The 14,342-nt window shown below is 43.8% G+C and overlaps 1 protein-coding gene across 1 annotated transcript; it reads left to right on the top strand.

Moving 5' to 3' along the window:
- The first annotated feature begins 374 nt into the window (after window positions 1–374).
- LOC147192183 (uncharacterized) lies at window positions 375–11,818 on the top strand. The gene is made up of 3 exons (XM_086135188.1): window positions 375–782; window positions 9,421–9,549; window positions 10,438–11,818. The coding sequence occupies exons 1-3, from the start codon at window positions 620–622 to the stop codon at window positions 11,667–11,669; spliced, it is 1,524 nt and encodes a 507-aa protein (XP_085991314.1). The 5' UTR covers window positions 375–619; the 3' UTR covers window positions 11,670–11,818.
- Window positions 11,819–14,342: the final 2,524 nt, after the last annotated feature.

Below are 14,342 nucleotides of genomic sequence, written 5' to 3'. Positions count from 1 at the left end.
TATTACTGGCATACAAAGACATTGTGGTATCTTCTTTATTTTCTATTTCTATTTCTAACTTTTGGCCCGGCCCTCCGCAATATTTTCTGCTTCTCATTTGGCCCCCCCGGGAAAATAATTGCCCACCCCTGCTCTTGAGGAACTGGATCTACGAATCTACCCCTGCCTTAGACCTGGTCTTCTTGGTGGTTTTCATTCTGACTGGGTGAACTCGTCGTTGCCTTACCGCCAAGAAATTATTTTCCAACATTATTTTAAATCCAAACCGCTGGCGGTTTGTAAGCTTTTATTTTGAAGGTGGTCAACGGTGCTCGATATCGGTGTCGATGTCCGTCATGCAGTGTATTAACAATTGGTGGCTTGACAGCAGTACGGAACTGGGGCGGGTTGAGGGCTAGACAACCCTTGGCGAAATTCTCCTGAATTTGTCTTCAACGTGTTCAAACCTCCACCCGGGGCGTCCGCAATCATCTCGCTGGACTAAAACATCTTTCGTTGAAGCTTCGTCCGGTTAAAGTCGTCTCGGTGGACATTGGTGTTTCTCGGCCTCGTTTAGCTTCGGTTAGCTTGCTAGTCGCGAACAACGAGGCCCTCGTGCTCAACACATCGCTGCACGGAGATGGTAAGCTTAAAGAGTTGTTGCAATGTTCGCACCATGTGCACAAGAAGGACATCAGAATACGAGGAGGAACTTTGTAAAGAAAAAGAGGACCACAAGGGACACCGTCAATTGCTGGACGCCATTTGCAGGATGCAGCCAAGAATTGTTCTTCACAGATTAGGTTGGGTCACGCTGTTCGTCTCACTTGTTTCGTACTCTTTCTTTTACGCAGTGTGTGTGTGTGTGTGTGTGTGTGTGTGTGTGTGTGTGTGTGTGTGTGTGTGCGCGCGTGCGTGTGCGTGTGTATATGTATATGTATATGTATATGTACATATCAAGTTCAAGTACAAGTTTCTTGTCAAATTCATCCATCCATTTTCCAATCCGCTTCATCCTCCCAAGGGTCGCGGGTGGTGGGGGGTGCTGGAGCCGTTCCCAGCTGTCTTCGGGCAGTAGACGGGGGACACCCTGAACTCGTTGCCAGCCAATCACAGGGCACACATAGATGAACAAACATTCGCGCTCACCGTCACACCTTGGGACAATTTAGAGCAGCGGTTGGGAACCTTTTTGACTGAGACAGCCATGGAAGCAAAATATTTGGAAATGTATTTCAGTGAGAGCTATACAATATAGTGTATTTTTCAAGTGAATAACTAGTTTTAAAATGAGAAGTCAAGAATCATGACTGTTATTGTGGATTACATTTGACAATTTGAAATTTTGGTTCAGACTTTAGCAAGCATCATGTCATTTGACATGCTTGATTTGCTTTCGCGGGCCACATAAAATGATTTGGCGGGCCAGATCTGGCCCCTGGGCCTTGACATTGACATCTGTGCTCTAATGTAAGGGAATATTGATTTTGAGTATGAGAGTAAATTGACTTTCTTTTCAGATGAAGAAATGCAAAATGAACAATCGATGACAATTTTCATAAAAATCAAGTTAAAACTCACAAAAACCTGGGTCTCGCTTAGTTTATTTTTTTAACTTCTTACTTCCTCTGAACATGTAAATTGTGTTGAATACACTATTTGTAAAAAAAAAAAAATTCATTATTTTTTTAACTTCTCTTGACTTGCTGACAAATTTCTGTTGTCCGTTTCTATGTTCAATAAACAAACAATCCAAAGAAGACCCTTCTGAGGAAAAGCGGATAAGAAAATGGATGGATGGCCCATGCCTCACTCACAATGTTTGTGATGCATGCTTGTCAAATTTTTTTTTTTCGTGTAAAAGTCAAGTCCAACCTGAAATGAGCATTGCATAACTCACTGTACAGGGTAGGCTCAATTTTGGACAGTTTCCTTGTTTTTCTTGAGGCCCACAATGGCTTGCTGGGTTTCAGCATAAGATGGTGGGGTGTCGAGGCTCATGATTGTTGGCAGGTCTGGAAGATTGTCCAGAATGTGCGGGTTGACAGGGTTGGTGTGGTTGAGAAGATTTTCAAAGTGGTTTGCCAAACGGGCAAGGATCTCATGGTGGTCCTTGAGGAGTGCAGAGTCGATCGGACTGGAGCAATTGCCCGCTTCTTGGGACCATACAGTGCTTTGATGGCATTGTAGAAGCCCTGGGTGTTGTCACAGTCTGCCAGGTTTTGGATCTCATTTGCCTTCTGCACCCATCAGGGGTCCTTCATGATACGGAGTGCTCGCTGGGTCACTGTTCTAACTGCAGAAAAGGTGGCTTTACGGGTGAGAGATGTAGGGCAGGACAGAAGAGCTTTATGGGCCTCATCCTTTGCTTTCAGAAGTGTAATTATCTCGGTTAAACCAATCCTGGTGGCGTCTTCTTGACTGGCCTAGCACCTGCTAGGTACTCTGCTGTACTCTGGATAGCCTGGTGCAGAGCTGGCCAGTCACCTGATTCCTCCAGGATCTTGTCAAGGGTTTCAGCAAGGAGTCGCCGACGGTTGGCTTTGGTGGTGGGGTTGTTCAATGCTGCACAGTTGAGCCTTTTGTTGGGAGCTGTCATTGGATGATGGGGTCGAATGCTCATGAGCAGTTTGGATCTGACCATGGACAGTCCAACACTCAGCTCCGCGCATGACACTGGTGATGAGGACATCACATATGTGCTTTTGACGGACAATCACATAGTCCAGGAGATGCCAGTGTTTGGAGCGGGGTTGCTGCCAGGTGGTCTTAAACCTGTTCTTCATTTGGAAAATGGTGTTAGTGATGACCAACTGATGTTCTGCACAGAGGGAGAGGAGCCGAAGGTCGTTGTTGTTCATTTTTCCCACTCCAGGCTGGCCAATAACTTTACTCCATACCAGGTGTTCCGTGCCCACCCTAGCACTGAAATCTCCCATGACTATGAGCTTTTCCATCGCTGGTGTTTTCTGCAGGATGGTGTCCAGAGCTCTGTAGAAATCCTCCTTAATATTGTGCTCGGCATTCAGAGTTGGTGCGTAAGCACTGATGAGAGTGGCAAAGCGTCCCTTTGCCAGGGGAATGCACCATGTCATCAGCCTTTCATTGATGCCGGTAGGGGATTCTGGGATGCGCTTCAGCAGTTGGGACTTCACAGCAAAGCCAACTCCATGGTTTCGACGAGTGCCTTCAGGGACCCGTTTCCAGAAGAAGGTACCCTGCACCAACTTCTGTCAGGGAGTCCTCTCCATGTAGTCTGGTCTCGCTGAGAGCTGCGATATCGATGTTATACCTCGCGAGCTCTGTGGCCACAAGTGCTGTCCTCCGGTGGGGCCTGTCAGGAGTTTCAGCCAGGTCCAGCAGTGTGCGGATGTTCCACGAAGCTATGCGTAGATTTTTTCTATTTCGTTTATTGTCATTTCGTCCGCAAGGTGGGTGCTTCGATGATTGCGGTTTACCGTCCGCAGTGTGGAGAGCAGACAATTTTTAGACCACTTTTTCTAGGTCCCTCCCCATCACAGGGGTGAGCAGTGTGGAGCTGCTCGGTCACAATGGAAGCTGCCGAAGAGATGCGCTGCTCCATACCGCAGTGTCAACAACTGTCACTCCATTGCCGCCTGTGTGCATGGTTTGGCTAGGCACTCCCAGCCACATCCTTGGCCTGTGCCCACCGCCATTCCACATCGCCACAGGACTTAGGGGGATTAGGGGGATGCAGGGGGGGGGGGGGATTGGGTGTGGGGTTGGGGCAAGAAGGTGAGGGTGTGGGTGCACCATCTTCACTTCTACCAGGTGGTTTCCGGTGGCATGAGGGTACCCATGACGACCTTCTTCTGGCAGGAGTTGCAGGGGGCTGCCGGTAGTCCGGTCTGTTGGACTGCGCCTGTGCCCGCCCCCAGGTGCCGGTTTGGGATCATGCTTTGTCTGGCCTCTCCCCTTTGACCTGTTCGGCTTCGGTGACCCTGCCAGGAGTACAGGACTCCTGCCGACATAGATCTAGAGGTCATGGAAACACGCAAAGTGCCTCACCAAGATAAGGTGGTGATCCCATCGAGGTACTCCTGCTGGGGACTCACTTGTTCTGTTGGGGGACTTCAATGCTCACGTGGGCAATGACAGTGAGACCTGGAATTGGAAACCGTGATTGGGAGGTTTTGTGATTGGACTTTTGTTTTGTGATTGGACTTCTGTGCTTGTCACGGATTGTCCAGAACAAACACCTTTGTGTAAGTGTGTGTATATAGGCACTGTTATAACCCACTTCTCGCGGTTAATTAATTACTTTTTTAATTTAACTACTTTTACTTTAACTACTTTTAATTTAATTAATTTTATTTACATGTAATTAATTAATTGTTACACCTGCGACTGCTTTCGGGCTGCGTAAAAAAAAATACAATATGTGAAAACCAGTAACAATTGTAAATTGCACAGCCACCTTATACCAGTTGCATTAATGCTTTTATATATCTATATCTATGTATTATATATCTATATTTATATTGACTATTTACATATCAATATCTATATTTATATTTCACTTATCTTGAAACATTTATTTTTGTGCATGCAGACACTTTGTTTTTCTTCTTTCTACCCCCCAATTTTGCTACTGGAGACTGTAAATTTCCCCCGTGTGGGACAAATAAAGGATATCTTCATGGGGACCAGGCCCTTGCCGCGATAAGTGAAAACCCATGAAGGAGGTTTTGCTCAGTGTTCGGTTGATTGTTTTTAGTTATCACACATTTGCATATTAATAATAAATCGATTATTCTTGCAATGAAGAACGCTGATGCCTGCAATTATAAATTGATTATGCCTGCAATGCTGAACACTTATGCTTTTAATAAAGACATAATTATGCTTTTAATAAAGATATGTTCACATTTACAATGAAGAATTCTAAATGCACTGTGTCATAGATGAGTGACATAACCACCTTTCCAAGAAAGTGGTTGGAAAGAGATAAGTATTTCGACAAAACAAGAGCAAGGTCGGTCGTGGATGGAGCTGCCAACGCCAGCTGCAACTTGGTGTTTTTGTCATGATTGCACACATGTACGTAATTTTCACTCACATACACACCCATAGTCTAATAAGTTCAGTGTGTTTTCAACAGCCCTCGCCCTTTAGGTTGGATACACCCCTGTATTAGATTCCCATTGAGAAGTAAATTAGAGGGCGAATGGGTAGATCATTGGGGTGACGTACAGAGAACTGAAACCTCATGCTTCTCCTCGTTTCCCCCTTTGAGTGATTCGGACCAGAATCCAGTGTGTCCTCTCCTCAGTGGGTCTTTATTATGAATGTCTAATTCAGTGTTTTTCAAACCCTGTGCCGTGGCAATTGTCAGGTGTGCCGTGGGAAATTATCCAATACTGTATGTATGCCGACGGCCCGGTAGTCCAGTGTTGAGCACGTCGACTTCATAGTGCAGATGTTCAATTCCAGCTCCGGCCTCCCTGTGTGGAGTTTGCATGTTCTCCCCGGGCCTGCGTGGGTTTTCTCCGGGTACTCCGGTTTCCTCCCACGTTCCAAAAACATGCGTGGCAGGCTGATTGAGCACACTAAATTGTCCCGAGATGTGAGTGTGAGTGTGCATGGTTGTTCGTCTCTGTGTGCCCTGCGATTGGCTGGCAACCGGTACAGGGTGTCCCCCGCCTACTGCCCGAAGACAGCTGGGATAGGCTCCAACACCCCCCGCGACCCTAGTGAGGATTAAGCAGTTCGGAAAATGGATGGATGGATGTATGCCTGTGCGGTCGATCGCCTGGAAGAGTAACCATGTAGTACTCTTCCATACCGGTAGGAAGCAACAGCGGTCGATCGCCTGGAAGAGTAACCATGTAGTACTCTTCCATACCGGTAGGAAGCAGCAGCAGCGAGGAAATTGCCTTATGCTTCGAGACAAACGAAATTTCCGATTCGAGGCAATACAATGAAAGGTATTTTTCATTTAGATTTACGTTTACTGGAGATGCAACAGAACCAATGTTCCCTCTAAGCCAGGGGTGGGCAATTATTTTCCTGGGGGGGCCAAATGAGAAGCAGAAAATATTGTGGAGGGCCGGGCCAAAAGTTAGAAATAGAAATAGAAAATAAAGAAGATACCACAATGTCTTTGTATGCCAGTAATAATGTAACATTCTCCTCCACCATCACACTCAGCACCGGTTCTCCTCAAGGATGTGTACTGAGCCCCCTGTTGTTCACGCTCTACACATTTGACTGCTCTCCGACTCTTATTAGCGGTCCAGTTTGCGGAAAGTTTTTAACATGATAACAATCAAACCATTCTAGGAAATGTTCATTTACTCGAGCCACATGCAATACACTCTGAGCATGGAAATTGCCAGGATCGGACTGAGTAAGAATCGCTTCCTTGTTTTTCAAAGTCTCGTAGATTTGAGTCTTTCCGACTCCAGGCGTCTCCTGAATGTTTCGTACTTTGTTACCCGCTTCGTTTAATCAGATACTGTACATATCACTTTCCCTTCCATGGTCATTACTCCCTCCCTTTTTCTTCGTCTTCCCCTCCCTCTCTGTGCTCTGCAACTTGAAGTAACTGCGCCACCTGGTGTTGAAATGCCTGTCATTACAAGTCCAAACGAAATGAATGCAATCAAACCTTAATTGTGCACCAATCTTAGGCGGGCCGGATTAAAAAGACCAATGGGCCGGATCCGGCCCGCGGGCCGTAGTTTGCCCACCCATGATGTAGAGCCACATCAATACTTACCTGTATTAATGATTACCAGTCAATTAATCTTTGCAGTGTGAGATTGGAAAAAATACTCTGATGATGCCACATGAGTACACCAGTTTTTGATACATTTATTTTTTGGAATAAACCTGGAGTACACAGCTGCTGATGTAATGTTCATTATTAATGCATAGTTTTCAAACATTGACCCTTGAAACATTATACTTTTGAGTTTCGGAATTCTTGATTATCAGTATCAGTCAAAATAGAAAAATGGGTTCCTATGATGAACGTTTACGGAACCCAACATATGTTTTCGTGGTTTCCCATTGGGTAATCCGACGGAACCGAAAAACGGTTACCATGAATTTCTGAAATCCTCAGACCTGCTCCTGAATTATTTAAATTATTGCAGCATTTGTTTATCATTGTATGTATATGTTGTTGTTTGTGTTGTTATCATATGCAATTGAATAAGTAGACCCTTTCAGAATTCGAAATTCGGGACTCTCTCAATCCATAATGGCACTCATACTTTTCTGATCAGCGAGTCCCTGGGACTCGCTGCCGGTAAACTGTAAAATTATCACTGAGAGATTACCGCTTTTTCTGCAGTCAGTGATTGACTTCGATGCAAAGTTATTTCTCAACTTGTGTTCCGTGCCATGTCATGCCTGTTGAGTGTTGATTTACTTCATATTAAGAAACTACTGCACTAAAACATTAATTCATAAATGTATACCATATGATTTTATTTTTTTTCTCAGTATAAATAACACGTACCCTGACTGTTCTACTCTTTGAATAAAAACACTTCATTCAAGCGTTAGGGAGTGCAAAGGGTTATGATGGAGGGGTGTTGCAAATCATGAAGACCTGCCAAGTGGTATCATAGCATTGTTTTATACATGTCCTCGGCTAGGCCTCAGTTTCAAAATCAGTCCTTGGTCCTTGGCCTTGGCCTCGGAGGCAAGTCCTTGGTCCTTGGCCTTGGCCTCGGAAAATTTCTCAAGTCCTTGGCCTTGGCCTTGCCCCGGAAATTTTTCCAAGTCCTTGGCCTTGGCCTCGGAGTCAAGTCCTTGGCCTTGGCCTCGGGTTGCCGGTCCTTAGACACAACACTGCTCCCTACCACCTCACTTTTACTCTTCTGACACCTGCAACGCTCTTCTCCTATTTTTCAATGAAAAAATCAACAAAATCCACCAGCACCTGGGCTCCTCTGTACCTCTCCCCTCCTCTGACTATCTTACCCCTTGCCAACTGTTATCTTCTTTTGAACTCCCCCATCTCTCATTAATCTCAGACCTCATCATCAAATCCAAGACTTCCTCCTGTCAGCTAGATCCCCTCCCAACAGTCCTGGTCAAATCCTGCTTACCCTCTCTGCTTCCCTTCATCTCAGCCATTATCCATTCCTCTCTGTCTACTGGAATTGTTCCTATCCCCTTCAAAACTGCAGCTGTCACCCCAATCCTGAAAAAACCTGGTTCAGATCCCAATGATTTCAATAACCTATGCCCCATTTCCCATCTTCCTTTCATTTCTAAAATTCTTGAGAAAATTGTTGCCTCTCAGCTCCACTCCCACCTCACCGTCAATAGTCTCTATGAACAATTCCAGTCCGGCTTCCGTCCCCATCACAGTACTGAAACAGCCCTCACAAAAATCACAAATGATCTTTGAGTCTTTCCGACTCCAGGCGTCTCCTGAATGTTTCGTACTTTGTTACCCGCTTCGTTTAATCAGATACATATCACTTTCCCTTCCATGGTCATTACTCTCTCCCTCTTTCTTCGTTTTCCCCTCCCTCCCTGTGCTCTGCAACTTGAAGTAACTGCGCCACCTGGTGTTGAAATACCTGTCATTATTATCTAATTCAATCAAACCTTAACTGTGCACCAATCTTCGGCGAGCCGGATTAAAAAGACCAACGGGTCGGATCCGGCCCGCGGGCCGTAGTTTGCCCACCCCTGCGCTTAGAGTCTAAGCGCACTGGTCGCACTCTCTCTCTTTCTCTTTCTCGCTCTCTCTCTCCACCCCTCTTTTTCGCGCTCTCGCTCTTTCTCTCTGCCCCCCGCGCATGAAGCAAACAGAAGAGAATCAACAGCATGACGTGACACACACAAGGCTTCTCAAGTGTCTCGTCATGCTGGGCGGGGCTGCGAAGATACGCAGCCAATCAGCTCACAGGATAAATCCACTCGTGCTGTCATTGGTCGACATCGCACCGGAAACCAATCATGCGCCTTGAGGCAGTGCCCGTTGCCTAATGGTACAGGCATGTACAAAACCTCTGAATTGTTTGGCATTTTTTTCTGAATACAATACTTTGGGAAAAAAAATTCAAATGTGATGTACGGAAGCTGCGATAAATGAAGCGCGAAATAGCGAGGGGATCAATGTATCGTAATCGCTTTTTTTCACGGTTCAGAAACGCCCCACGAAAAGTAAAAATCGCGCAGTAGAATTTGCGCTCTGGACTTATCCACCACTCAAAAATGTGCAATGTCATGCTCTGTGCAAGTCTTTTTCACAAATACCCAAGGATAAAAAAAATTAATAAACCACCGCTATGGATAAAAATCATCAAAGAAAGCAAAATCCATCACAGATATGTGATGCTGGTCATGTCACATTTTGAGTTGTAATCTGAATTAATCTAGCTCTCTGAGTAACCTTCATTGTAATTATAAACCAGAATTCCATGGGTGTTTTTGTCTTCTTGTGTCTTGCAGATATCAGCAAAGATGCTTGTCCTGAGCGGCTGGTTGCAGAGCCCTTTCACATGAAAGAAGAAGAGGAAGAACAGCAGGTCCGAAACATTAAAAGAGAGGAGGAGCCAAATTACCCTTGCACGAAAGATGGTGAGAACACATCATCAAATGATGATGATGAGGATGAAGAGTCTGATGGTGATCTGACATGTCACACTGACAACAAACCCTGGAAATGTTGTCAGTGTGGGAAGATGTTTACTTGTCAGAGTGCTTTGAAAAGACGTGAGAATCCACACTGGTGAGAAGCCTTTTGCCAGCTTAGTTTGTGGCCAAAGATTCTCCTGTAAAGAAAACTTACATGATCACAAAAGAACCCAGACTGGTGAGAAACCTTTTTCCTGCTTAGTTTGTGGCCAAAGATTCTCTTGGAAAGGAACCTTAAAAATACACACCAGAACACACAGACTGGTGAGAAACCTTTTGCCTGTTCAGAATGTGGCCAAAAATTCTCTCAGAAGGGAAACTTTAAAAAAATCACACAAAAACCCACACTGGTGAGAAACCTTTTGCCTGTTCAGATTGTGGCAAAAGATTCCGTCAGAAGACACACCTAAGAGGACACACAGGAACCCACAATGGTGAGAAACTTTTTTCCTGCTCAGATTGTGGCCAAATATTCTCGTGGGAGTCTCAGATTAAGAATCACAAGTGTGATGACGAGATGAACAGTTATCAATGAAATTTTCCGCTTCCATCTAATCAGGCTTCATCAGGCAAATTATATTTCATCGACCTTCTTATTGAGATGCTGAAGTTTTCTTTTCCTTGAGTGCATTGAAAAGTGTTTTTATTTTGGGGGGGTTGTAAACCACCATGGATAAAATTAATCAAAGAAAGCAAAATCCACCACTACTATGTGATGCTGGGCATTTCACATTTTGAGTTGAAATCTGAAAAATATCTAGCTCTGAGTAACCTCCATTGTAATTATAAACTAGAATCCCATGGGTGTTTTTGTCTTCTTGTGTTTTACAGATATCAGCAAAGATGCTTTTCCTGAGCGGCTGGATGCAGAGCCCTTTCACATTAAAGAGGAAGAGGAGAGCAAAGAGGAAGAACAGCAGGTCCCATACATTAAGAGAGAGGAGGAGCGGCTGGATGCAGAGCCCTTTCACATTAAAGAGGAAGAGGAGAACAAAGAGGAAGAACAGCAGATCCCATACATTAAAAGAGAGGAGGAGCCAGATTACCCTTGCATGAAAGATGGTGAAAACACATCATTAAATGTTGATGATGATGAGGATGAAGAGTCTAATGGTGATCTGACATGTCACACTGACAACAAACCCTGGAAATGTTGTCAGTGTGGGAAGATGTTTACTTGTCAGAGTGCTTTGAAAAGACATGTGAGAATCCACACTGGTGAGAAGCCTTTTGCCTGCTTAGTTTGTGGCCAAAGATTCTTTGAGAAGGGAACCTTAAAAAGACACACCAGAACACACACTGGTGAGAAACCTTTTTCCTGCTTAGTTTGTGGCCAAGGATTCTCTGATAAGGGAAACTTAAAAAAGCACGGAAGAATACACACTGGTGAGAAACCTTTTTTCTGCTTAGTTTGTGGCCAAAGATTCTCTCGCAAACAACATTTACATGCTCACAAAAGAATCCACACTGGTGAGAAACCTTTTGCCTGCTTAGTTTGTGGCCAAAGATTCTCAATGAAGGGAAGCTTAAAAATACACGCGAAAACACACACTGGTGAGAAACCTTTTTCCTGCTTAGTTTGTGGCCAAAGATTCTCTAAGAAGGGAACCTTAAAAATACATACCAGAACACACTCTGGCGAGAAACCCTATTCATGCTCAGTTTGTGGTAAAAGATTCCCCCATAAGGGAAACTTAAAAGTACACACAAGAACCCACACTGGTGAGAAACCTTTTGCCTGTTCGGATTGTGGCCAAAAATTCTCTGACAAGAGAACCTTAAAAAGACACACCAAAACACACACTGGTGAGAAACCTTTTACCTGTTCTGATTGTGGCCAAAGATTCTCTCAGAAGGCACATTTAAAAAATCACACGAGAACCCACACTGGTGAGAAGCCTTTTGCCTGTTCAGATTGTGGCCAAAAATTTTCTGACAAGAGAAACTTTAAAAGACACACCAGAACACACTCTAATGAGAAACCTTTTGCCTGTTCAGATTGTGGCCAAAGCCTCTCTCAGAAGGGACACTTAAAAAAATCACACGAGAACCCACACTGGTGAGAAGCCTTTTGCCTGTTCATACTGTGGCGAAAGATTCTCTTTTAAGGGAAGCCGAATTAACCACACAAGAACCCACGCTGGTGAGAAACATTTTTGCTGCTCAGTTTGTGGCCAAAAATCCTCTGACAAGAGAACCTTAAAAAACATACCAGAACACACTAGTGAGAACAAACAACCTACATCAATCAGAGTTAAAATGATAAATTCTAAAGATTAAATATAATGATAAATCAGAACAAAGTTGATAAATAGAGAAAGGTATTGAAATATCAATGATGAATACAAGAGAAAATTGACACAAGAGTGCCAGCGTGTGGATGTATATAATCCCGATACAAACCAAAAGTTGTAAAAATATCACGGTTAAGGGTAAAGTATGAGCCTTAATGGAGACTTTTTTTTTCTTTTCTGATTGATATAAAAATGATTTATTAGATATAAACAGATAACGGGGTCGGGCTACATATGTTTTTTACTTTTTCCTACTCCCTTGAACATGATAACTGTGTTGAATGAAGACTGATTTCTTTCTTTTTACTATTTTATCTACCTTATTTTCTGTCAAATTATTACTGTATATGTTTTATGTTCAATAAACAAACCAAACCAAATCTGTTGCCTGTTCAGATTGTGGCAAAAGATTCTGTGAGAAGACACACTGAAGAGGGCACACAGAAACCCACAATAGTGAGAAATATTTTTCCTGCTCATATTGTGGCCAAATATTCACGTGGGAGTCTCAGATTAAGAATCACAAGTGTGACGACGAGATGAACAGTTATCAATGAAATTTTCCACTCCCATCTAATCAGGTTTCATCAGGCACATCGTATTACATCTACCTTCATATTTAGATGCTGAAGTTTTCCTTGAGTGCATTGAAGTATTTTTTTCATTTGTTTTTATGTAGTTGTTGTAATGAATTACAAAAATAGCATTGTTAATAATTATATAATACTTTTGGATTCTTCATTTCATATAAATACAAAATCCTCGTCTCACCCCTCGGGTGGTGTCCGTCCCCCATTCAGCTCGGGTCTTCTCCCAGAGGCCAGGAAGCTTTAGGCTTCTGCGCAGTATCCTTGCTGTTCCCAGCACTGCACATTTCTGGACTGAGATGTCCGACGTTGTTTCCGGGATCTGTTGCAACCACTCATCTAGTTTGGGGGTCACTGCCCCGAGTGCGTCGACCACCACAGGCACAACTGTCACCTTTACCTTCCAGGCTCTCTCCAGCTCCTCTCTGAGCCCTTGGTATTTCTCGAGTTTCTCGTGCTCCTTCTTTCTGATGTTTCCATCACTTGGGACCGCTACATCCACTACAACGGCTTTCCGCTGCCCTTTATCTATGATCACGATATCTGGTTGGTTCGCCATTACCATCTTGTCAGTCTGGATCTGGAAGTCCCACAGGATCTTCGCTCGGTCACATGGTCACATGGTCACATGGAGTGGTCACATGTACAAAGCCGCTGAGTGTGTCAGCACCGGCGCAGCGTCGGTGCAGCTCCACTTGCGGTCACAAGGCAGTTTCTGCAGCCGAGCAAAACGACAGAAAACAAATGAGCTGTCGTGTTGGTTCTTTTAAAAACTTTTACTGTTTTCAGGGGCTACCCCGGAGCAAATTGGCACGTGTGACCGCTCCACTGGCGCAGCACCAGAGCAAATGTTGCCGTGTGAACACCCCTTAGGTTGATGAGCCTCCGGTGAATAAAGAGCAGGCATTCTGTTGAGTTCGATGTATGCCACTGACGCGATTGTTACTTGTTTGGTACTATTTTGTGTGGAAGGTTACCGTGTTCCGTGTCCATATAAATAATGGGGGTGAAGCTTCTCTGTGTTTGTCTGACAGCAACAGTGCGCTGAGGCCCGTCGAGAGTTCAGCGGTGCAGTGGTAGCGGCCTAGCGAACACACTGAAAATAAAACGTCTCCAGTGTTGTCATCGAACCAAGTGTTGCCATCTGAAATGATGTCTACACAAAACCGTAGAGAGACTTGCGTGAAAGAAGGACCAACAGAATCAACATAGCCTGACTGCTGTGTTCAATGCAGACTTGAGAAAAACGAAGTATGCAACCATGTCTTAAATCCACTATAAGCTGAGTACTAGTTTACCTTAGATGTGCACTTTATAATGTTATATTGTTCTGTTTTGATTCCATAAAAAGAGCTATTAAAGCAGCTGTTGTGTGACAAAATATTTGTTTCACTGTTGTTGATGCACAGCAATATTGTGTGAGAGAATATGTGTGAATAACTGCTCCAAGTGAAAAAATGTTCATGTAAAATTGAAAATCGTAATTGTTATTTCAGTAAATATTTGCATTTTGCACATAGAAAACTGATTCATGATTCTATGTTGATGAGAACATTAAAATGGGGGAAAATAGGACAAAAAATATAAAAGGAAATTTATCTTTATTTTAACTTGGTCTTTGATTGGTCTCGTGCCAAAAACAACTAACTTAGTTTTTGTTAAATTTAAAGATAGTTTATTTCTGTCGAACCAGTTTTTTAATTTTGTCAATTCATTTTCCACAGTTTTCAGGAGTTGTTTCATATTTTTTCCAGAGCAGTAAAAGGTTGTGTCATTGGCGAATAGGACGCATTTGATCTGTTGCTGATCCCTCTCTCTGGAATGACCTCCCACTGAACATTCGGCAAGCCTGTTG

The sequence above is a fragment of the Hippocampus guttulatus genome, chromosome 17 (genome assembly GCF_054856545.1).
Source record: "Hippocampus guttulatus isolate MCC_2025c chromosome 17, RoL_Hgut_1.0, whole genome shotgun sequence".
Classification (NCBI taxonomy): Eukaryota; Metazoa; Chordata; class Actinopteri; order Syngnathiformes; family Syngnathidae; genus Hippocampus; species Hippocampus guttulatus.
This window is presented reverse-complemented; position numbering and strand designations above follow the sequence as displayed.